Source organism: Anguilla anguilla, chromosome 1, assembly GCF_013347855.1.
Source record: "Anguilla anguilla isolate fAngAng1 chromosome 1, fAngAng1.pri, whole genome shotgun sequence".
In the NCBI taxonomy this organism is placed as follows: Eukaryota; Metazoa; Chordata; class Actinopteri; order Anguilliformes; family Anguillidae; genus Anguilla; species Anguilla anguilla.
The window spans coordinates 28,357,695-28,382,516 of record NC_049201.1 but is presented as its reverse complement, the minus strand read 5'-3'; the positions used below and the strand labels follow the sequence as shown (position 1 = coordinate 28,382,516).

The window sequence follows — 24,822 nt, the reverse complement described above, 5'->3', positions numbered from 1 at the left end:
TACCCCTTTTTAGAAAATATGTTTGGGGTCACATACCAACCACTAGATATCTTTGAAAGGATCCTCTCACAATGAATAATGTAGAGATGCCAAACATAGTTGTGCTGGGGTTTGGGAAAGACAAGTTTGGTTTTTACAGAAATATTTGCTGGGCTACTATGTTGGCAAACTCAGGCAAATAATGTACAAAATATCAGGGTCAGTAATAACAATCGGGACACTTTTATCTACTGTGGCCTGACAGTAACCTCAGCAGTCTGCTGAGGGTTGATGCGATGCGCCTGAGCGGCTGCGCGCTCCCCCCAGTGTCTGTGCTGCGATACTTCCCCTCCCCGACACCCTACCCCCTACCACATGTGCAAGTCTTCGAGTTTTGTTGTAATGTTTGTAATGTTTTTATGATGTTGCTATGTGCTGAGGTTTTTCTTCGTTTCAATGAAACGAGTGCCCTCTCGTTTCATTGAAAGGACTGTTTTTTTCCTACTCCTTCCTCCTGTTCTCTCATTTCTCATCTAATAAGATGGCGCCGCGGATGGCTGCCTCGGTGTGTTGACCAAAACAAATTCCTCGTATGTGAAAACCTACTTGGCAATAAAACCTGATTCTGATTCTGATTCTGATTCTGAAATATAGTGCTTATAGATTAAATCAAAATCAAAATGTGAGATGTAGGAGGGTACAATGTGTGTGCTGGAGTGGGGTTTCTTTGTTTGAGCCATCTCAGACCCCCAGGTGATGCTCACACCAAACACCCTCACAATGTGTTCTGTATTTGCACTGTATCACTTCACCAGACTTTTTTTTCAAAAGTGCAAAATTACATAGGCTACACCAGACAATGATTCCCCCTCCTGTCAAATTCCTGGCCATACCAGTAGCCCCAGTACCCCTGCCAAAAAGCATCCCTGTGTATCTGCTTTGATTCTTTATCCCAAGCTGAGCAGTTAAAATAACACGTTAAAAATCCCAGAGGGATTTTTGAACTGGCACCAGCGAGTTTGAAGCACTGTGTTCAAAGTGTTTCAAAACACATTGCTCATTTAGTTGCATAATAGCAAAAGGGTCTTTGAAACACATACAATTTGGCCTTGTCAGAGCAAGATGGGGGAAATGCTATTGTTCCCCTCAATGATTCACTAGACACTTTTAAATAACATTACTCAGAATACATTTTACATAAGAAATACTAAATGAGCTTTAATGTTCTTTTAAGTTTTTAATCTTAGGCAAACACTGTAATGTCAGATGTAAATTAACGAGGGATGAGTTACAGCTCAACATGGACTGAAGTTATGCTGTATGTATTCAGGATCCATGCTATCACATGGAGCATCCAAAATCACAGCCAAAAATGGCCAAAATTTTTGTGGTCTTATATCAGCTTGAAAAAGAAGTTGCATCTTTTAGTTCTACCGACACTGGTGTACTGGTTCCCACAGGCATGCTTCTCATGCCTTAGTTTAATCTAATATTTGAACACTGGGTGTAACATACACAATCGTCTGATATCGACAGTCAGCCGAAAGAAAAGGGTGAAAACCTCATGCCTTCAACAACATGGGGGTTTTCACGATAATACTACATAAACCTGCAATAAATACTATTATGTAATAATATCACAAAATCTAGACATTTTTGCCACAGACGGTAAATATATAAAATGTTCGAACTATCTTGACGCAAAGCAACAACAGTAAAAGTCGTCGCCGAATCCCACAGTACGTGAACGTGAACGAATGAGGTCACATGACAGTGTGCGTACGCGGCGGAATTAGAAGTGAAGATGGCGGACGAGGAGGCTGAACGAGAAAGGGGAACGAAAATCGGTACAGAAAAAACGATTTTGTCTCTAAGAGAACGACTTCAAGAATTGGACACTGCACTGAAGGACAGTCCGGAGTCTCCCTTTCATTCTGCCACTGAGTATTGCCAGAAATTTTGTGAGGTTAGTCGAGACCTTTCTCGTTCTCTGTGTGTGCACAGTAGGCGATTTTATCTGGCTAGCTAGCCAGCTGTCGTGGTACAGTTGGCGAGCAAGCTGTTTTTGCTTCATTTTGGTTATTTGTTATCGGTTGTAGCTCAGCTTGCTGGACATTGATTGTTTTGTGTGCTTATTCTTGAACTAGTATCCAGCATTCCTATTTTTTTGTACTGAAAGCCCTGGGGGAAATTATGTGCGCAGTGGATATTCGTTTGCCAGTCGGCTAGTTCAGCGAATGTTAGCACAGACTAAGTCAGCCATAAATGGCTAATGATGCTAACTATGCTAATTTAACCAGTGTGTGCCCATGTATGAAATATTACGATTTGATATCGTTGGGAAATAGCTATGGCAAAGGGAATAGGCATACTCGATTTGTTTCCTGGGGGGCAGCATTGCTGGTGCACTTTATCTAGCTAGTTATAGCCTATAGTTATATAGGTTTCCTACCTAGCACTACTGTTTAGTTACTGTGTGGATTGTTTTCTTTAACAGCAGTGATTAGTCGTCCAAGCTCGCTCACGTAATGTATATGCTTTTCAAAGTTGGTTGTAAACTAAAGTGGATGTATATACAGTCCATGGCTTAGTTGGTTGCAAACTAAACAAAATAAAATAGATTTATTTAGCCTACTGTCCCTGCCCTTCATGATTGGTAACGTTAGCCAACGTTAACCACAGAAGTTGTTTGGATTCGTTATTTATCTAATTCAGAATAAAGTATGTGTAACGTTATCCTGCTGGCAGAATGTTTTCTTGGATAAGCTAGCTGGCTAGCTTGTTAAACGTTGTGTATTGTTTAATGTGTGCCTTTGTGAACTGCAAGATAATAACGAGTTGGCTTGCTAGAGAGGAAGGTTGGTTTCGACCCTGTAGCCAGGGCTAAGCTTTTGTTCTTTTGGTCCTTCTGCTGTAGGGTGCTGCTGACCCATACTTGTCATAAAGCCAAGATAAGTAGCTAGCTGGTTCACTGAATTGGCTATCACATGCATGGAAGATGGAAGTCCTTTATAGTTAAGGGTTTCTCGGCTAATGAATATTGATGTATTGAGTCTGCATGGAAAATGTTTATGACTATATTTATAGAAGAATTTGCTAGTTATTGTCACTACATAAATACCCTACCATATATGCCCTAGAAGACATGTTTAGGCTACTATTTTTTCTTTTTAGCTAGTAATGCTCCTCCACGTGCTACTAGATACTTAGTAACGTTTTAGTAATACGTAACAACAACACTTTTTTAGGTTGTATTTGTAATGTCTTATATAAATGCATTTTATATCAAATACATTTTATTAAAGTGATCAAAATTATTTTATGTAAAATATCAATATACATAAAATGATTTTACTTTATATGAATGACCAAAACCTATTGCAGTGCCTTTGTAGGGTTCTTCTTTGTAGCTACTGCTTAGCTAATCGATAACAAAAAACATTCATCACTGAAGATCCGAATCCTCTTCATAGTAGTTGTTCATCAGCATTACTAAATATCGCGATGTAGACAGTTTAAAAAAAACACATTTCACTGTTAAGTAGGCCTAATTGAAATACCATGTGAAAATGTTGCCAAACTGTGTCAGTTTGACGCTGTAAAAAGCGGCTGAGAATTTTTGCCATGAGCGGGGGCAGGTACTTAGACTTTATATATATATATATATATATATATATATATATATATATAAATATGAGTGCTCCAGAGGGCAAGGCACAAATGACTGTGCATATACTTCTTTTAAAAATGGCATTCGGGCTGAAATGCAGGGTATCCTGGGCAATGGGCATGTGGCCGCTGCCTCATTGAAGCACTGATATGACAAAGAAACGCATAAATGAGAGTAGGTGAAGAACTGTTAATTTTAACGTAGGCAAAACGGTTAAATAAAATAAGATTAGGCATAATTAGGTACATTTTGTATTAATTATAGTAGATGTTTAGCGTGTTTTATTGAGTCTTTTTAAAAAAAAATTTTTTGCTTTGAGAGAATAGCAAAGCTGAGCGGTGGATGCTATTCGTCACCAATGTCTTGCCGTTGGGGCAGTATTTAGTAAAATTATATATATTTTTTTTACTACTGTGCACCTGGAGATTAGTGATTGTTTCAGTGTATAGCACCTAACAATAATAGGTTGTTATGCACTATGCACAGAAACACAGCAAATTTTATGAAAGTTGGACTAGATTGCCAATTATTTTTTTGAAGTATTTTTAGGTAGGATTTTTGAAACTGTCCACTGAGAAGTGCTCTAAGGGATGGGATCACTGCTCTGTGAGCTCAGTGGTTTCACTCTGATTCTCAAATGCATCTGCAGTGCCCTCCAAAAAGCATGGGAATGGTGGAGTGAAATGTGTTATTTTTGGTGCATACTTAAGGCATTTGGATTTGAGATCAAAAGATGATTGAGACAAATATAGATGCTCAGTGTATGTGTTTTAAGATTTTACAGAAACAGCTGTTTTTGTGTTGAGTCCCTCCCCATTTTCAGCTGTGCAAAAGTACGTTAATGGATTACTGATGGATGTTAACTCTTGCTCGGTTGTTTCCTTTTACATGGATAGTTCACACAGAGTGAGTGTCTGGTCTTGGTGTTAGCTTTTGTTTTCATCTGTGGAGATTACATTTGGAGTCAGAAGACACACCATCATGAAGATCAGAGAACTAACTAAGGCTGAAAAAACTGTAGGTGATTGGACAGAAGAATTCATTAAGAATGACAGCACAGAAACTGGGTATAGCAAGAACAGCAGTTAGTTTGGAAAGTCTTGGGAAAAGAATGAAACTACTGGTAGAAATAAACACCATACAGGTTGGCCAAGGAAGACAACCACTGTTGATGACACACAAATCCTAGCTATGAAGAAAATCCTAAAACAACAGTCAGTGACATCACCAGCAGTCTCCAGGGGGTTGGGGTGAAAATATCACATGCCACCATACACAGAAGACTGAGAGCAGAATTATAGAGGCAAGAAGCAAACCTCATCATCTAAAATTAAAAGGCCAGATTAGAATTTGCCAAAAAATATAGAGATAAGCAAGAAGACTTCCGGAACAAAGTTTTATGGACAGATGAGACCAAAATAAAACTTTATCTCGATGATGGAAAGGAAAAAGTGTGGAGAAAGGAAGCAATAGCCCATGATTCAAGGCGGCCGCCCCTCCCCCACCTGTGAAATGTGGAGGAGGTAATGTCCTGGCTTGGGCATGTATGGCTGCTTCTGAAATAGGCTCTTTATCGATGATGTAACGAAGGATGGCAGCATTAGGATGAATTCGGAGTGTACTGAGAGACTGACTATGTATAGCTAAATAAATTCTTCAACTCATCACCTGGTGTATCATCCTGCAGCAAAAGTGACCGCAAACACACTGGAAAGTAGAAAGTTTTGGACTCGCCAAATCAGTCGCCTGAATTCAATCCCGTTGAGCCTGGGTTTTACTTAATGAAATGTCTTAGATGGGCTGCTTGTGTGTTTTTTCAAGCTGTCTAAGCTGTGTGTAGGAGAAATCGTGCAAATAACCGATAAAATGATTAGAAATGGGACATGAATGTATTGGTACAATTTTGTTGTGACTGATACCACATTTCAAGTTTTTAAAGGTTTGACTGCTTTCAAGTTTACGTACAACCTTAAACATGCAAAATTATCGACTGTAGAATACGCTTAATTGCGTAAAAGACTGAGGACTGACGACCATGCATGCCACTCAGGTGTCCACTATCGACGTGATTTTCAACAGAAGCCGCTAACCTTCCTAGATTTTTGTAGTTTTGTGTCTTTATCTTTATTTAATGTATATTTGTAAATCGTTATCCAATGTAATTGGACATAATGAAAATATCTGAAATATGCGCTATTGGTTTATGCAAATATGCGATGTCTGCAATGGTATGAATAGGAAATGGTCGCTGTCACAAAGTCACCACCTAAGCCTATTTTGAGTCAGGAAAAACCGTACAGTTGCTGCATTGATTTACATTTAAGTTAATTCATTAACTTTGTTTTTCCCTGCTGAAAGTGGGAGGGATTGAACAGATAAGTAGCTTTCTGTAAAATGGTAAAACATATAGGCTAGGCTATGCATCCAAATACTAAAAGCCGATCGTCTACACTTTTTTCTCGTATTCAACTTTTGATCTTAAATCTAAATGCCTTATGTATATCGCAAAAAAATTCAAAATTTCTCTTCACTGTTCCCATACCTTTGGAGGGCATTGTGTATTTTCTTGGTCAATTCTCCTGCCCCACATCTCCAGCTTTTGTGCTAGTTGACCTTGTCCGTCTGGTGCGGTGTTTATCTTTGCCCCGGAGCTTCAGACTGAATTCATTTTCTTTGCAAATATGTCACTGAGAGGCCAGTTTCATTAGACATAGCATATTACTAAGCTTGCTGGCAATGCTGCCCATGCTTTCCTCCTCCAAAAAAAATCTGAATTTCCTTTCTGAGCTCACGCACTTGGGACAACACTTTCCCTCAGGAGAGTCATCTAGCCTCACAGAAACAACCTTCAGAGAAGAGTCTCACACTTTGTTCAGGGGTCTTGTTTTGATTAAATTGTTTTACGGTAATTACTTCAGACAATGTCTCATTTTGTTTGAGACCCAGCAGCTTTTCTGCCTGGTAAGGTTGCACGATATATCAAATGTGGGTTTTTATTTTTTAAGTGAACCGCCTGTATAGGTGATATTTTGTCTTTTTTTTTCTTTTATCATACATGATGTGGTAGTAAACTACCAAATCAGCAGCCATGTGAAATGCTTCCAGGAAAAAAAAAAAAAATTACTATATCTATTGGATGCTGATAAGACAGCCAATCAGCAGCAAGGACCTTGCAGCTTCCATGTGATTTGGGAAAAAAACAAATCCCATCATCAGAAGCTGTACGTCCTTGCAAGATACAAGATATAGGCTACTTGCCTAGGGATGGAATGAAAAAAATTGAGGAATCGATATATATGGACAAAATTATCCATAATATTTACATTTTTATCACTTTAATTGAAAATGCATTCAGCAGTTCTGTGTTGAAATATGTCTAGGTTAAGATCCTGTAGTTTTCATTTGCACCAGAGGCATTATAGTCACCACAAACACAAAAAATCTCATTAAAACCATATCGTATTCTGTTAAAGAATTATTAAATGCAGTGGAAACTACTGGCAAGTAAACTGTGTTATTTGAACAGAACTTGTTACTAACTCGAGGAGAGACCTAACTGCTTCGTTTTTGCTGGAAAAGTTTCCATGCTGTCATGGAGACAAATGATTTTAAGCAGTTGCCATTCCTAAACCTGTGAAACTAGAAGAAATATTAAAAGAACAATGTATTCAGTTGAAGTATTCGGTTAAGACATGTTCCGTTAACATTTAGAGTTCCATGGTGGTGCGAGGCTAAGCCATACAATTTTAAATAGCCTATTGTAATTACTTCATTGATCACTCAAATTTCTCTGTGAAAACTACCGCCATGTAAAACTTGTTTGAATAAACAGATATAGCCTAACCTTTTACTGACTTGAGGAGAAAACAACTTTTCATTGTTATTTCTTAAACTGAGACAACAGCATGACCTGACAACAGCTTTCTCACAGTCACTTTTATAAAAACAAATAAACAAATAAAACGTCACTGCCATATCCAAACTAAGAATCTTTGTTTTTGTTCAGAAAGAGAGTTGGCTCCACATTCTTTGGTTTCAGACTTGAATTTGTTTACAATCTGTCTTGCCTCACTGATTGCCCTTTCGGAAGGGACAGATATGCTCCTTGGGATAGCTGTGTCCATGCGTCTGTGGTAATTGTTACAGAACCACAAACCGATGCATAGTGTTTGGATAAGTGTTTGGTGTGCAGAATGTTTATTTAAGCATAACGTTTGTTTGTTCAGAAAGTTTATTTATACAAACAATGTTATCTTGCGGTCAAACGGTCAAAGCTATCGAGCTAATCCAAATTATCTGCTAAAAACTGCTAAAAAAATCTGTTACAATCAATATAATAATTTTCCCCAGATAGTGGCAAACTGATGTGGGTCTGTTGAAAAGTTTGCCTCCGGTAATGTTTTCCGGTGCTTGTTTCAGACCACGCCTGGCCAAAACACTCTGATTGGTTGGGAAAATACAAGTATCCCGGGAAGGTTGCCTCCTTCGTTTATGCCTCGAACGGCAAGGCATCAGCCAGGCTCTGTTGAACGAAGTGAAAAAAGAGACTGGCTCGCGAGGCTAGCAATACCTTGACATCCTCCTAGGGGGCACACCCCACTGTTTTAGAACTATGGGGCTTGGCCAACAGTTTATTCACTCAGCCATTGCTTACACCTAAGGGGTGTCTCCACCGGAGGCCCTTTCCACACCAGTTGCCTCGAGCTAAACGGCACACGTCCTCTAGGCTGGACACGTGTGGTGTGCGAGTGTGCATGTGTCTGTGCGTGTCTGTTACCACATGTGTTTGCGTATGTCTGTATGCACGCACTGTATTCATGCGTTCGTACCTCTTATTTTGTCTCTGTGTGCATGTGTGTATACCATCATCTCGTAAACTGTTTATGTTTCCTTGTAGGCCTACTTGGTAGCTCTTTTATTTTTTTATACTACACCTGTCCTAGCGCAGATTTTTTCAATTTAAACGTGTCCTGAGTAAGAAGAATTGTTAGATTTTCTCTTCGATTGAAATGTGTGAATTGATTATATTACTTTATTTATTTATTTTTTCCTGGGCCATAGGGTCATTTTGCATTCAGTTGTGTCTCCGCTGTAGTCCGCAGTGTAATCGATGGCCCCTGAAGGATTCTGCTGCGCTTACAATAGAGCAGATGTACTCAGGCCCCTGAAGTTAGCTGAATTCTGTGCAAGTTTGCACTAATAGGAGAGCAACCTTCTGCTACCTATTGTGTTGTCTCAGGCATAATTTTTTTCTGGCGAAGGAACACAGATTGATCCAGTTCTAATGTTGGAAATATGGTAATTGATATAAAAACCTTGCTAGAAGACTTGCAAGACTTGCTACATCTGCTATTAGGCTACACCGTACTGGTCGGCACACACTGGTTGGTTTTTTCTTGCGGTTGAATGCTTTTTGCCTGAATGTCAGCTGACCGCCAAAAAAAATGTACAATATTAAATTTCTGATTTGTGTTATTGTGAATATTGTAGAAGAAGTAGGACTATAGCTTCCATATAGCAAGATGGTCAAATGACACTCAAGGCTGTGTTCCGTATTCTCATATCGTCTGCAGCTGAGAAATGGGGAAGCCTACTGGTGATTGATGTGTTGAGCCTAATTTATGATGTAGTAAGCCGTGCAGATCCGCCCTGCATCAGTCCAGAGTGTGGTGGCCAAAGTTGTGTGTAAATTGAAACCCATAGATGGGGGGGGGGGGGGGGTGCTGAAGAACCACATTGTTGAATTTAGGAAAGCCCATGTCACAAGAAACAATTCCAAGTAAATTAAAAGCAAACGCTGTGTCGACTTAGGTGACATTCGGCAGTGAACAATAGCATCTACTGCAGTGATTGGTTTTATGGGGATAATGTAGTGACTGATTAAAAAAATGTGTTAGACCACAGAGAAATACCTGCCAAAGCAAGGGCCAACAATGGACGATGATGGATCTTGTTTCTGTTATGTAATGAGTAAATATGAGTGTCGATGCGTGTATGTGCCCTGTTTCGATGTTGCACAAAAGCAGTTTCTGAGGGCTAGTCCGTGCTGTGAGTCGCAGACACGTTGTAAGTAGACCATACAAATAGTTTGGTGAAGCACTAATGGGTGGATGGGGAGGAAACTGATACAAATTGTATGGAAATTGCTTTGTTTAGTGTAGGCCATGCTTCAGTGAGGCTAGGCCACTGAGTTTTTGAATGTCAACCTACATTTTAACTAGACTGTTCTCTTTGGGAACATTTTTTGTGCATAGCTCGGGGCTGCACGCACACTCCTTAAGTTACTCACATGCACACACACACACAGTTATACACGCAAGACAGTCACACTCTGGTTTCCACAGTCTCTATCAGTCGATTTCACAGCGTTGCTTTTACATCCGCGGATATTGTGTTTGCAATTGCATTACTGGCACCGCGACGGCCAGCAGGGCCAGTTAATCCACACGTAGATACCACTGTGACCCAGGTCAGCCTGCCTGCTTCGAGAAGGATTCACTTTCCTACTATCTGTAGCATCAAACACTGTAGCATTGGAGCGGCTGTGTCCTTGGCTTTCACAGTTATATTGGATGGGGAACTAACAGTTAGACTTTCAATACCATCAAAAAGTGAGAGCGACTTCTGGGCTTTTTGCAGTGTGATGCGTTTTAAGTGTTGGCTCAGTATGTATTTGTAGGGTTTGTGCAGAGGGAAGATTTCTTATGCATACCAGTTATGCACATATAGGCTACTCTTGAATGTGTACCGCAGCTTTGGAATACCAATCTACCAGTCAGAACTGTTAGATAGACCAGCTTGGATTCGGGCCATGTGCATTGATGGGATGTAGCAAAGCTGAATTTTGAGCTGATTTACTGTATCCAGCAGTACATTCCGGAATGCTAAGAAAAGATTTGTCTGACTGCAAGAATCTAAGAAGCCAGCCCTGCCATACAGTAGTGACTTTCACAGTGATGCCATTTCACCACTAGAGGCACTAGTTGGACAGAAGGCATGTGGTGTGTGATCAGTGACTGATGACACCAATTACCCATTTCACTGTGAAGAAGTCTTCTCTGAAATGTAGAGCTATTTCTTTAATTCATCTTCCAGTTGTGAATGCAGATAACTTAAGTAGAGGCAAGTCGGTGTAGAACAGTGGTCCCAAAACTGGTTTTGGATCAAGCGGCCAGAACCGAGCTTCGTTTTTGAAGCCTGATTCCTAGTCTTGCTCACTTGCTCACTAGTCAGAATACAAGGCCGATATGTTTTTTGGTTTTTTCATCTCATGTCTCCCCATGTGCTGATTTGTTGATTTATAGTGTTATTTGGAAAAGATTTGAATAAATGTGTGGATGAATTGGGGACAATTTGTCACTGCCGATTGACTGTATCTCATACGCTTAGTGGATGGCCTGGACTTGGCCGGACATCATGCCCATATAAGGGTCTCCCTTTTCCCTACTGCGCTGTCTCTGCACAACATGCTGGCACCCAAAAAACTTCACTTGCACGATTAAAGAACGCTTTTCTTTGAGCCCATGGAGAGTTAATTGGTGACGTCATAGTGACTTGGGGCATAGTTTTTCTGCAGTCTATAGTTGGGACCCACTGTTGGATTTTGGGAGGGGTTGATACAGGTCAAAATAAAAAAAAAAATGTGTTTCTGCACATAGTGCTGACTATACATTTTAGCTTATCAGTCTACAACTCCATATTTGCTTGCCTTTTTGTCGACTGAAATGTAGTACTAAAAGATACAATGGCAGTCCTTTGTTCTAACCATGACATCACATGGTGCTGTGCTGCTGCGTTTCATGCACTAGATCTCACTTACAAGAGATGGTAGTCTCATTGTGACTGCCCAGTAAAATAAGTTGTAACAAGGCTGTGTGAATGAATACTGTAGTACCAACTTGGTTGTGTGCGTGTGTGTGCTTTCGTTCTTAGGTCCTGGTGGAGTTTGGAGCCCAGTGGAAAGTGGACGTGGATCCATTGCCTTTGCTGGAGGTGTACACAGAGGCCATACTAAGCTACGCGAGAGCCACCCCCTACCTGTCCTCCGAGTGTGAAAACGTGCCCCTCATACTTGAACGTCTAACACTGTGAGTGCTTGTACCACCCTTACACGGACATCACACTCTTGGCCTTGGTGCGTCATAGTCCAGCAGGTTTCATATTACTGTGCACTGTGAAGCGGCAAGCACCTACCCATGACATTGTGAACGAATTGCACTGGCATTTAAAATAATAAAAATAAATACTTGATAGATAAAAATGTGTATAACCAAATGAGTGCCCTGGTCTGCAGGTTTAATATTGTTTAGCTGGGGTGAATGTTTGCAGTTTTTTTTTTTTTTTTTTCTTTTTTTTTTGCCTGAATATCCTGCTGCCCAAAGGCTTTCTGCACTAAGTGCACATGTGCGTGTGCTCCGGTTTGTGAACGTGTGATATTTTGAGCCAGGGTGCCCCTAATGAAATGTGCTCTTGTGTTTTGGTATAGGAGCTGCGCAGAGCTTTTGCTAGCCCAGACAGAGCTGGTCCCAAGTGCACTGTGGGAAAGGTTCCAGTCCTCAGTACAGGTGAGCACCCATTACTGCCATCCCAAGTAGGCTTGTCAAGTTGCACGTGTCTACGCTGGTGTAGTTATCTCCACAGTGTCAATAAATTTTGTAATTTCAATTTTAAAATAAAATAAAGTTTAAAAAAGAAAAATAAAAGTGAGACTGCGGAGCTTCGACGTTAACATTATTAAATGAATACATAGCCAATTCTCCTCAGTTGGACTGTTGGGCTGCATTCACACTTGGAGAATATTCAATCCATTTTTGAGCCAAGCTTTAATGTTGAAAAGACCGGTTTCGTTGGAGCTGCCAACATTCACAGAAATATGCTGTTGGGTCTAGAAGGTTGTTTAACAAGTCATTTAACGAGGTAATCTACAGTTGTACATGCTTTCAAAATTTTAATTCTGTAAATGTACCTGGAGGCATCAGCTGTTGTCAGATTTCTAATCTCTTAAACAGCGTAATAAGAATTTACCATTATTTTAGTAATAAAAGTTAGCAAATGCCAACTGACTGCTTAAAAGAAACGGTATTATTTTGGTAAATAACTATAACCTACTAACAAGCGGCACTATGTGCTTCACTAGCTGCAGCTTCGGGCAGGGATGAAAATGTACTACGTAGCATTTCGAACCAATGCGGAAACAATGTGTTGGCAATAAATGGCTAAACCAGGACTGGCTCAAACCATGCGTGTGATTACCTTCTCCGTTACTCATTTCCATCTGCCGTTACGTAGTGGTGTTATTCAGCTTGTAAAATGTGACAGTGAAATTGGCAAAATGTGACACAATTAATGCAATTATGCTTTACATGGATAATTATAGGGGGGCATGGTGGTGCAGTGGGTAGCACTGTCGCCTCACAGAAAGAAGGTTGTGAGTTCGAATCTCGGCTTGAGGCTTTTCTATGCGGAGTTTGCATGTTCTCCCTGTGTCCGCGTGGGTTGCCTCCAGGTAGTCCGGTTTCCTCCCACAGTCCAAAGACATGCAGGTAGGCCGATTGGAGACCCTAAATTGCCCATAGGTGTGAGTGAATGGTGTGTGTGCCCTGCGATAGCTTGACAGCCTGTCAGGGTGTATGCTGGGATAGACTCTAGCACCCCACGTGACCCTGCTCATATAGATAATGGATGGATGGATGGAAATTATAACCCTTAATATGCATTTATCGAAGAAATTCAGGATTGTCTCTCAAAGATCACTCCTATGGTTTGACTCATGCTACCTGATAGAAAAACAAAGAAATTGAGAAAGCCCAAGTGTATGTCAAACAGTGCAAATGACATCACAAATGGCATCACAAATGTCTCCTGTGAACATTTATTGAGGAGAAATAGCATTTTCATGCCGTTGTGAAAGTTGGAGGAGTCGGCATTCAGTGGCAAGTTGTGATTACTGGATTTTGTTCCCTTTTCAGACATCCCACAGTCTCCTACAGCAGAATGGGAACTCTCAGCTGCGCATGCTGTGCGCGCTGTCGAAGGAGAGGGGCGTGTGGTCCAACAGCACGCTGTGTCACATTCTCGCCAATGACGCACTCCAGATGGATAAAGGTTCGTTCGGCCAGGGTTCCTGAATTAAGCCTTTATTTTTGGCTTCTCTCGGTACATTTGGAAAAAAAAAGTTCGGCAGGCAGTAAAGAAGTGCACTTGTGAGATGCGAGTCGAATCCTGACCACGTTGTTGCTGATTGGCTGACAGCTCCATAGGGCGCCGCATAAATTTCCGCAGTGTTCTGTGGGCATGGGGTGGGTTATGGTCAGAGAGTTTGTGTGGCTGCAAACTAACCTGGTCTTTCAGGAACCTGTCAGCAGCCTACACATGAAGTGTACCCCACCTACACTGTGACTTCACAGCATAGCTAGTGGTCTGCAAAGTGAAAAGAAGAGATGGCTGGTGTCAATCTGAATTGATGGAGGAAGTTGCAGTGATGAGACCAACCTAGATGTTCAGTTTGTTATTTTCAACTGGGAGATTTATAAAAAAAATTTATTTAAAAAGAAAACTATTGCTGTGCACATAATTAAAAACCTGCAACATGGTGTAACATTGGCTAGTAATTATCACTATGGTGAAGCGCATCAGTGTATTGCATTTCAGTGAGCTTGGTGCAAACCGGAAGCTTTTAAACAGGTTTGGAAGAAAAATGAATAGAATGAATTTACAAGATCAAGATTGCCATCCCTTTTTTCTCGGTTTAGTTCATGAATTCCTTGCACTGGAAGGACCCGTTCTTCTGGAGCTGCGTGTGAAGCAGCTAAAAAACAGCAACCATTTTGAAAAAGCTGCTTTGCTGGCTAAGCAGTGTGCAGAGTATCCTGAGTTCGGAGGGAGGGGCAACTTCACGCAGACGTACCTGGTCTGTCTGTGTGCTGCTGAACCGCAAGAACAGCTAATGCAAAAGGTGAGTAATCCCTTCAAAAGAACAAAGCTGCCTGTTAATAGTATTAAGTATTGTTATTTTTAGTAGTTTATGCAGCCTTCATTTATGCATGCTACATGAGTACATACTGAAGTGATATCTAAATAGCAGTTGAATTACCTTGCTTATAAGTACGGGGTGTGTATTTAGATTTTTCAAATACCGATGCTAAAACTAAATCTAATTGGTGCCTGAACTGATACCTGCTTTAAAATAAAGAGCAAGTAACAACATTCTAGAAAGTCTTTTTACTGAAAAGGCAAAGAAATGGAACTATTTCATTGTTTTTTTTAATTGTTTAAATTTTACTTCCTACTTATAATTTATACCGTTTCACTTTTGTTCACAAGCTATCTTGTTAACGGTACCTGCTGTAGTCGACCAAGCGAGTGTAACGTTAGTGAAGGCGTGCATTGGAGGCATGGGTGGGAAATGCTTCTGTTGCCTGTAACTTTCGTTTCAAGGCACCAGAGGGAAATGGAAAATGGTGTATATTCTGGTGCTATGCATTTTAAAATGGCACCAAAATCTGCGTTGAGATTCGGTCCAGTAGCCACTGGCTGTCTGGGGACGCAAGCGGTACCCAGTTTCGGTACACAAACCTACTAAGTGTTTTAGCAGTGCACTGGCTGAGATTCGATCCTGCGACCTCTTGATTTGCAAGCCCAGTTCTTTTAGCCACTATACTGCGCATTGCAGTTGTATATAGTATATTGAGTCTTTATCCATCAACTGTAGTTTGTGTAATTGTTGGTTCTGTATTCTCTGTGGCAGATTTCTGAGGTGGACTGTAAAGAGGTACTGGAGATGGTCTGTAACCTAGAGTCGGACGGAGATGACCGAGGAGCCCTCAGTTTGTGCTCCGCCTTCCTCGCCCGCCAGCTTCTCCAGAGTGATGTTTACTGTGCTTGGTGTGTCCTTATTTCCGCCCTCGCACATCTCTCTCATGATAGTTGCATTAAGAGAAATAATTTTTTTCACGTGATTTATAGATACGTTTTTAATTGGCATTGTAGACAGTATCAGTGATAACTTCTCCTCCGTACAGGGAACTGACTCTCTTCTGGAGCAAACTGCTGAAGCGGGTAGAACCATCGGCGCAGGTGTTCCTGGACCGATGCCGTCGGTTGTCGCGACTGTCTAAAACTGTCTACCACATCCTCTTCCTTATCAAAGTTGTTCAGGCCGAGGTGAGCCTCTTGGATAAAATTTTTCTGGTCACATAACAGCCAGTTTTGGTACAGGTCTGTTTGTATGTTTGCAAGTTCATTTAACGTATTTGGTACATTATTTGAATTTGTATTTCTAATAATTTCTTTCCATTCTCAAATTATGTATGGAGCCTGGTGATTGTGTGCAGGACTCAACAATTAGTTATAATTTTACTGTAATAAAATCGGGCATTTACTTGAATTGTGAATATGTTTTTTGAGATAAGTACGGTGATGGTTATGCAGAAAAGCTATTGTGCAGAGAACCATACCCGGTCCTGTATTTCGTATGGAGAGTAGTTATTTCATTTAAAATGATTAAAATTGTATATATATTTTTTCATACAAAAATTTATTTTTTAAAAATAATTTTGTTCTAAATACAGCTTTTTAGAATGCTGAATTCCTTCTTAGAGCCCAGCATCCTGGCACTAATACTAAATTCTATGAACTAAACCTCCTTTGACTCATATTCAGAATTTTTTCATTGGTTTGCATTTGCTTCACAGCTGCAAGATGAGGGTCTACCTGTGTGCATTGAAATGTGCATTCAAGCCCTGCGAATGGCATCCAGCAATGAGGGAAATGTGAAGGCCACCATATGCAAAACCATCTCCTGTTTGCTGCCCACTGACCTGGAAGTGAAACGAGCATGCCAGCTGACGGAGTTCCTTCTGGAGCCTACAGTGGACTCCTACTATGCAGTAGAAGCACTCTACAATGAGCCTGACCAGAAGCAGGACGAGAACAACTCCCCAGTGCCGTATTCCCTGCGCTGTGAGCTTTTTTTGGTCTTTAAGACCCTGTGGCCTTTTGATCCAGAATTCTTGGACTGGAAGGCTCTGAAACATCACTGCTTGGTGCTCATGGGTGAGCAGTCATCCATTGTGTCTTCCATCGACAAGCTCAACGACAGCAAAAACCTGGATGAGACTGATGGTGATGAGGAGGGAGGCGAAAGTCATGACGACTTCAAAGACCCAACGGACTGTTTTCTGGACACTATGAACCAATTGAATGAAATTGAGGATGAAAGACTGAAAAAGAGGGAAATCAAGAAACTGAGAGAGAAAGGATTTATATCTGCAAGATTCAGGAACTGGCAAGCTTATGTTCAGTATTGCGTGCTCTGCGACAAGGAGTTTCTTGGACATAGGATCGTTCGACATGCGCAGAAGCATTATAGTGATGGGGTTTACAGCTGTCCAATATGCACTACAAACTTTAATTCCAAGGAGCAGCTCATTCCACATGTGGCATCGCATGTGAAACAGTCCTGCAAAGAGCGACTTGCTGCCATGAAAACAAGTAGGGTTTTGGCAACTTCTAAAAAAACAATTTCTGACCCTGCTTCCAGCCTGAAAACAGAGTCTGTGATTGAAACTTTTGAGGAAGAACAGAGCATGGAGCACTTTTGCCCTGTTACAAACTGTCAAAAGGGTTTCAAGTTCTTCAGAAACATGATGGCCCATGTGAAAACCCATGGCAATAATGAAGAAGCTAAATGTTTTCTTGAAATACAAAGCAAAAAGGTTGTGTGTAATTTTTGCCGTCGGCAGTTTGTCAGCATTGCCCACCTCAACGATCACTTACAAATGCACTGCAGTGACAAGCCTTACATTTGTGTGCAGCTGAACTGCAAGGCCAGGTTCCTCTCCAACACTGAGCTGCTCATGCACAGGAAGGAGCATACTACCTTTAAAGCGAAGTGCTTGTTTCCAAACTGTGGAAAGATTTTCACCGAAGCCTACATGCTGTATGATCACGAAGCACGGCATTACAACACATTCACTTGTAAAGTTTCTGGCTGTGGTAAGATATTTCATGCCAAGTCGCAGCTGGATTTGCATCAGGAAGACCATGTCACAAAACAGGATCTCCTTGTTACTGAGGAGAAAACTTGGGTGTTGGCGGATGTGAAAACTGAAGCACCAATTCAAATCCAACTTGACCAGGAGGTAAACTGCCCTTCTATGAATACATTGCTTTCAAATGATGAGGATCACTCCTTGCAAAGTGCCGTGCAGCCACTTTCATCCAGTTCAACCAATGAGTTGGTGACTCGGGAAGCCAGCCCTATCAAGATAAAACACTCGGTTGAGAGTATGCTGAACACAACGAGTAGTTCCACGTGCGGGGTTGAGCACAATATTTCTGTAAAGGTTCAGCCAGGTGCTGAACCTCAACAACAGATATTAAATTCTGATGATCCTATGGTTCAGTCTTCAGGGAACTTGTATGTGTCTCACTCAGAGCAACCAGAGTTGGAGAATATATTACCATCTTCTCATCATAATCTAATGGAAGTAGACTCGCAGGGTCAAGCTTGTACTCTGAATCAGACCATCACCCAGAATTTTCAGGCCCCGTCTGCCCTAGATCTTCAGCAGCCTCACGCTCAGAATCCAGTTTTATTCTCTACTTCAGATCAAAGTAATCAGGATTTTTTACCCACTCAGTCACTAGATTGGTCCTGCAGTCAAACTCAAACAGATTTGCAGGACCCAAAGCTATATTCATGTGAATGGAATCATCCTGTAACCTCCTGTAGTGTCTCCTGTAAAAGTGAACCTCTTGAATTTGCCCATCATGTAAGTCAAAACACTTATGACTGCATAGGCTCAGGACCAGCAAACCAGTTGTGCACATTTGACAAAAAACTAGTTGTACAGCAGATCCCTCCCAGTATGTCTAATTTGAATTCTGCTGCTGCCAAATCTGTTGTGGCTACAGCGGTTTCTGCTCAGCTTGATACAGGCCTGGCTGTCAGGGACAAGACAATAGGTAATATTTCTCATCAATCCAGTAGTGATCTTGCTGCACCTGAGGGGGCAAAGGAGAGGCACTACTGCCTATTTGAGACATGTTCTCGGAATTACAGCTGCACAAAAAGCGTCAATAAGCATATGAAAACGGCGCATCCTGAGTTCTATGTACAGTGGAAATTGGCAAAGGAGAACAGTAAAGTCTCAAAAGGCCCTACAAGGGTGCGGCCTGTAAGAGGAAAGAAAGTACTTCCTGTAACAGATGCTCAGAGCATCACAAACCAACAGATGCCATATGCAACCAGTTGTAAAAATCCACCCGCTTCTCCTGGAAAGTTGGCAGAAAATGTCATGAATGCTGTATTGCCTTCTCAGCCTGGACATCCTCATAGTGCAGCTGCACTTACCCGGACTGGACCAATGCAGGCTGACATTGCTAATAGCTCACTTCTGCCTTTACTTATTGGGAACCATTCTGAAAATTCCCGTCAGACCAACCACCCTTCAGTGCGTTTGCCCCAAGAACATCAGTCTGTTGATAGTCATGTTTTGTCTTCTGAAATTAACAAATCTCATGCTGGCTATCCCTCACAGGTGAGCTCTGCTCACACATCAGGTACAGTGAATCCAATTTATAATGGAATATCAGGTGTAGATAAGATTTCAGCTGCTCATGATACTAACTCATTTGTGACAACTCAGATTTGCAGTGGAACTTGGCAGAGTAAGATTCAGACAAATGCAGATCCAGTTTTCTGTTTAAAGCAGGCTGACAATGTTAATTCTGGAATAACATTCAATTCAGTAGATGGAGGGTCTTCAATGAATAACAGTGGGCCTGCTTTTCAGACCACTAACAGTAGAAGTACTAATTCTATCTTCCAGTCACCCATGGACCAGGACTCACAGCTATCTGCCCTCTTGTTAGGTGAAAGTTCCTGTCCGTCTCAGTTCTCTACCAGTGTATCTTTTGCTGCACCTCCCCAGAAAACAGATGAAGGATTGATAAATATTTCCTCATCCAATCACACCACATCACCTAATAAGCATGCAGTAGGCAGGTCTGACCTGGTATCGGCTGTTAAAAATGTCCTTGATGGTGCAAAAGACATTTTGGAAGATCAACCAGGCAATTCAGCAAGTCCTGTATTGCCATTGCAGTTGCAAAGTGGTTCATCTTTAGGTTTGATCACTTCAGAAAAAACGGCTCATTCACAAATGAGTATCTCATCCATGGGAGAAGCCTTACTTTCCAGAGTTGATGTTGAATCCTTAGAAAGTAGTAATATTTCAGGACAAGGCACGACCCCACAAATGAAAAAAGTGAAACCTAGCAAAAGATCTAAATGGCCAGCTATTTTTAAGGATGGGAAGTATCTATGTTGTAGATGCTTTAGAGAATTCCAAAGCCCCAAATCACTCGGGGGTCATTTATCAAAGCGATCCCTTTGTAAAGATCTTACTCAGACTGGCTTGACTGGTCACAAGTCTCCACAGACTACTGATGTCTATAACCAACCAGCAGCTTCAACTATAAATCCAAACATGCATTGTGAGGACCAGCCAGCGCAGTCATTCAGTGGTGCTATGGAACAGGAGCGCTCTCCCAATGTCACTTTAACACAAGCTAATACTTTAATATGTGAGGGTAGAAAAGATGGTGAATCCCTGCAATGTTTTGATAAACTCCCCATTCGAAGCCATTCCATTTTTGAGTCCTCTCAGTTTGCTCAAGGGACATTCCACAAACCCTGTGAGTCATACTCATCCGATGACCGTTTGCCAGAGAGCACAGTCATACAGCACACAGGGAATCTTAATTTCAAGACAGAAAAAGAATACGGTGAGGAGGGTTTCAACAAGTCCGAAGAACCGCAGCTGGAGAGCAGTCTTTTGTCTCAACCTCTCCCTTCGGTACTAGTACAAAATGCCAGTTTAGAAAATGGCTATCCCACAGATCATCTAAATGAAATCCTAAGAGCTGAAGCATTGAGCAAAATGAGAGAGCTAAAGGAGAATGCTGGGAAATCCCAGAGGTTTGGGCTATCAAATGATACTCTGCTGGCCACCATTTCCAGTCTTGCTGAAAATCTGACAAGAAATCCATCACCACAGTTAACCTCACCTGATGTTCAGCAATTTTTACTGAAGCTGAGGAACCCCCTGGACTTTAATCAAAACAAAAACTGTGATGAGAACATAAAGAAAAAATTACGCGATCAGATTTTAGCTGGGGATATTCTCAGAAGGGGCAATGTTTATGAAGAACCAGTTACTGATGCAAGCACTGGTCCTGATTTATCTGGTGTTCCTCAAGTTGCAGAAAGCTGCCAGAGCACCGGCATTTCTATGGTAATTCAGAAGACTAACAATGACTGCAAAGCCCAATCTAGCAGTGGGGGAACAACCACTGCACCCCCTTCCCAGACTGATGGAACATTGCCTATGCAAAGTTGCACCGAACTGGCAGAGGGTTCTTCAGTGGTTTGTGAAAAATTAGTATTAGGGGAACCTATGAAAAATAATAAAGATGAGAGCCCTGCTTTGTCTGCTGGTGATGAAACAGTGATGGAAATTCAGAAAGCACTACAGAGATTGGATCTAGATAAGGAAACCATTGAAGATCAGTCTTCTGTAGATAGCTGTTCCCCTCCGAATGTTTCTGGTTGCAACGAAGAACTCCCAAATAATGTTGAATCTTTGAAAACTGTAGATGTAGAGAGAACAAATGAAATTGATATTTTGGAAAACATCTCAAAACCATTCTTGTGTGAAGAAGAGGGTTGCAAGTATGGGGCTATGACGAAGGAAGCGCTGTTCAAACACCTTATCAGGGTACATAGCTACACTAATGATATGATTACAGAACTAAAGAAAAGCCCAGCAAAGTTTTCTCCTTATTGTTGTCCAATATGCAGGAAGACATTCACCAGAAACACAAATCTCAGAGTGCATTGCGAGTCGGTTCACAAAATGTCACGAGAGGAGTTTGTCAAGCAGAAGGTGCGCTTTTGGTCTAACAAAAAGGCAGATAAAGATATTCTTGAGAAGGAATTGAGCAGTAGTCAAAATGGCATCTGTAGAATGAATCCATCCCGTTCCCAGAATGTCCCTCTAAACTATGCAACGTCTAAAACAATTATAGACAAAAGGCAAGAACAATTACATTTACCTTCTGAACAAAATACAGGGCATAAACAAAAAGCAATAACAAAGGACTATGTTTCTTGTTCTTTTAAAGAGCAGACCTCAGCTCAACAGATGAGTAATGTAGGCCAGTCTCCTAATGTACAACATTCATGTGCAGCTGGCCCATGCTTAGAGAGGCAGCTGAGAAGACCTGCAAGAGCCTCTGTGAGATTAGCTGCATCAGTGTCTCCTCAAGCAAGTTCCAGTCGAGCTGAGACTAGTTCCCCTATTGAAAAAATGGCTCCTAAACTTAATCAACCCACAACGGTAAAATCCCAAATTGAAAGCCCACAAAAAACTAAAGAGAAAAAGGTGGAAAACAATGAAGTGGAAGATGCTTTCAGCCCCTATAGACCATACCGCTGTGTTCACGAGGGATGTGTTGCTGCTTTCACCATCCAGCAAAATCTCATCCTTCATTACAAGGCTGTGCATCACTCTGCTCTGCCAAAATTTGACACAGAGGATACTGACCACAGTGAGGATATCAGTCGTGAGGGGGAGGACGAAGTGGAAAGGATTAGCGAGTTCCGCTGTCAGGTTAAAGACTGTTCGAGGATTTTCCCACAAATAACCGGCCTGTTGCAACACTACCTCCAGCTTCATGAGTTTTCCCTGGACAAAGCCGATGCACTGATGTCCAAGATTAATTTCCAGAGGTTCCAGTGTGATCAGCCAGAATGTACATCATCTTTCTGTGATTTCCAGAGATACATTGGGCATATTAAAGAAGATCACAAGATTGCAAAGGTATCCAAGGCTGATGGCGTAGAAGAAACTTTCCAGTGTGAGTATGCTGGCTGTGACCGTGTCTATTCATCACGTTCAAACGTTGTGCGGCACATCATGAATAAACACCAGGATTTGTACAAGCTCATGATGCGGAAACAGAAAAGGCGTGAAAGAGAGCAACAGGCTGCGAAGAGATCAAAGGAGTTAAAAATCACTGGAGTTAAAACAAATGGTGGGAAAGAGAACAGAGAGAACCAAAAACACAGGCAAAAGGGGAGCAACAAAAGGCGAAATCCAAGGCCAAGATGCCACTGGACCAGTTTCGGAAAGCCCTCCCTGAAATCCCTAGAGGAAGCCTCCGGGATGTGCACCAAGAAATTTGCCTTGCAATACCCTTGCATGCTGAAGGGCTGTGATTCTGTTATGAGCTCTGAACGGAACGTACTGAGACACTATGCTTCTCATGGTCTTACCGAGCGATACATAGAGGAGCGGAGAAGTGGTTTCATATTCTGCAAGAAGTACCCGCGCTCAAGACAAAAGGACGCAAATGAGTCTGAGGATGACACCACAGACACCTCGGATGTAGATGAGTCAGAAAGTGAGGAAAGAGAGACTGAGAGTTCCAAACGCACCTGCAGAAAAGTGGAGAGCCCTGAGCTACTCGAGGCCAAGCAGCTGTCCAATGAAAGTACGGAAACCAAATCGGCAGAATCTGAGGTAATCAAACGTAAGAGGGGTCGACCCCGAAAGGTGCACATTACAGAGCCGAAAATAGTTGCTTCAGGGAGTCGGAGGGAGAGCTTGAGAAACGGCACTAATAAAGTCAACCAAGTGGATGACAGTGCGGACCGCTTTAGCATAGTCCAAGAACAAAAGGGGCAACCAGAAAAGGCCATGTCTTTGAGTTCCTTCAAGCCCATGGGATTTGAGGTGTCATTCCTCCAGTTTTTAGAGAAATCTGCAGAGCGTAGACACCCAGCAAAAAGGAAAGCCAGTGAAAGACACTCCAATGAGATGCCATCCAAACGGCGTCGCACTCTTCAACAAAGGACTGTGAACATCATTTGCGAGAGGCCTAATTTGCACAGGCGTGCAAAGAACCATCAGAGCTTGGTTGATTTTAGAAACCCTCTCAAGCTGAAGTCAGTGAAGAATGTGAAGATTGTGGTTGACACAACATTTTCCAGCAGTGCTGATCTCTTGCTGAAGCAGCTACAAGAGATGAGACCTATGGTGATACTGAAAAAGTGGCTATATAGTTGAGCAGCAAAGGTGGAATGATTTCACTGTCAAAGACTCATACTCAGGACTTGATATTATGCTGCAAATCATCTAAAAACTTGACAAGTTTTTAGATTGATGCATTTTTGAATAATGCATCACTGTTTCTCTCCAAACATTTAACGGTATTGGTGATTCTTTGTCTGGCGTACTTGAAAGCACCACACGTCTTTACTTAGAATAATGTGGCTGCTTTTAAAGTTTGTGAAAATGATTTAGCTCTTGAACACTAAATTCAAATGTGTTTTTTTAAATAATTATGTAGTGTTATGAACTTGTGCTTGAATGTTTGCATTTATAAAGCTTCTGTTATGAAATAAGTTGCCTTTGCAAATTTTAAACAGGAAGTCTGGTCAAAAAAGGATCCAAGCTTTTTCAGTGAATACACAAATAAGATTGCTTGTCAAAGCACTACTTATTCCCAGTAACAGTTCTCTGACCACTTAAACACATCTTGGACAATGTAGACAACCTAGCGAGTATATTGGTTTGCTTTATGCATGGTGACAAGTTCAAGGACTCATTAGGTCCAATAATCTAGCTGTTTTGTATGTCCTTGAAACATGATAAAAATCAAATTTGGATTTTTGACCAGACTTCACCTTTAAATAAACAGAATGACAGGTTGTGAATTTTGATATATCCCTGTGGGACTACTTTATAACAAATGGTTATGTAAATTGTAAGAATATATTCCAATTTTTGCAGAGTGCTTTGTGTGTAGTCCAAGTTGGTCTCCTTAATTTAAAATGCAAATTGTAAGGTATAAAATTTTGTGTATACATTATTTGAATTGACTCCACCAGTGGTCTTAAGTCAGTCCAATTAAACAATGATTTATTACTCTTGTGAATTTGTGATTACACTTTAATACAGGTAAAACCAGTATCTAAATATTCTCACTTAGGCTGTCAGAGACCAAGCTGTGCATCTGAGGTGATTGTCAAAACCTTGAGTGAAAGGCCATGCCCACACTGAAAACACCATAATCTGGTTTACACTTATTATTCAGAGGAGAGT

At 41.3% G+C, this 24,822-nt stretch overlaps 1 protein-coding gene across 1 annotated transcript; it reads left to right on the top strand.

Moving 5' to 3' along the window:
* The first annotated feature begins 1,741 nt into the window (after nt 1-1,741).
* LOC118226577 (zinc finger protein 292-like) lies at nt 1,742-24,651 on the top strand. Its single transcript, XM_035416335.1, has 8 exons — nt 1,742-1,945; nt 11,582-11,736; nt 12,135-12,213; nt 13,618-13,753; nt 14,401-14,603; nt 15,396-15,532; nt 15,670-15,811; nt 16,342-24,651. Exons 1-8 carry the CDS (start codon nt 1,784-1,786, stop codon nt 23,782-23,784), a joined length of 8,457 nt encoding a protein of 2,818 aa, XP_035272226.1. The 5' UTR covers nt 1,742-1,783; the 3' UTR covers nt 23,785-24,651.
* The last annotated feature ends 171 nt before the right edge of the window (nt 24,652-24,822 follow it).

What these genes read in the sequence shown, in the direction of transcription:
- LOC118226577 (XM_035416335.1), top strand. Translation starts at nt 1,784, where the DNA reads ATGGCGGACGAGGAGGCTGAACGAGAAAGGGGAACGAAAATCGGTACA. An exon ending in AAGAACAGCTAATGCAAAAG is followed by an intron (nt 14,604 to 15,395) that starts GTGAGTAATCCC and finishes TCTCTGTGGCAG; the next exon opens with ATTTCTGAGGTGGACTGTAA. An exon ending in AGTGATGTTTACTGTGCTTG is followed by an intron (nt 15,533 to 15,669) that starts GTGTGTCCTTAT and finishes TCCTCCGTACAG; the next exon opens with GGAACTGACTCTCTTCTGGA.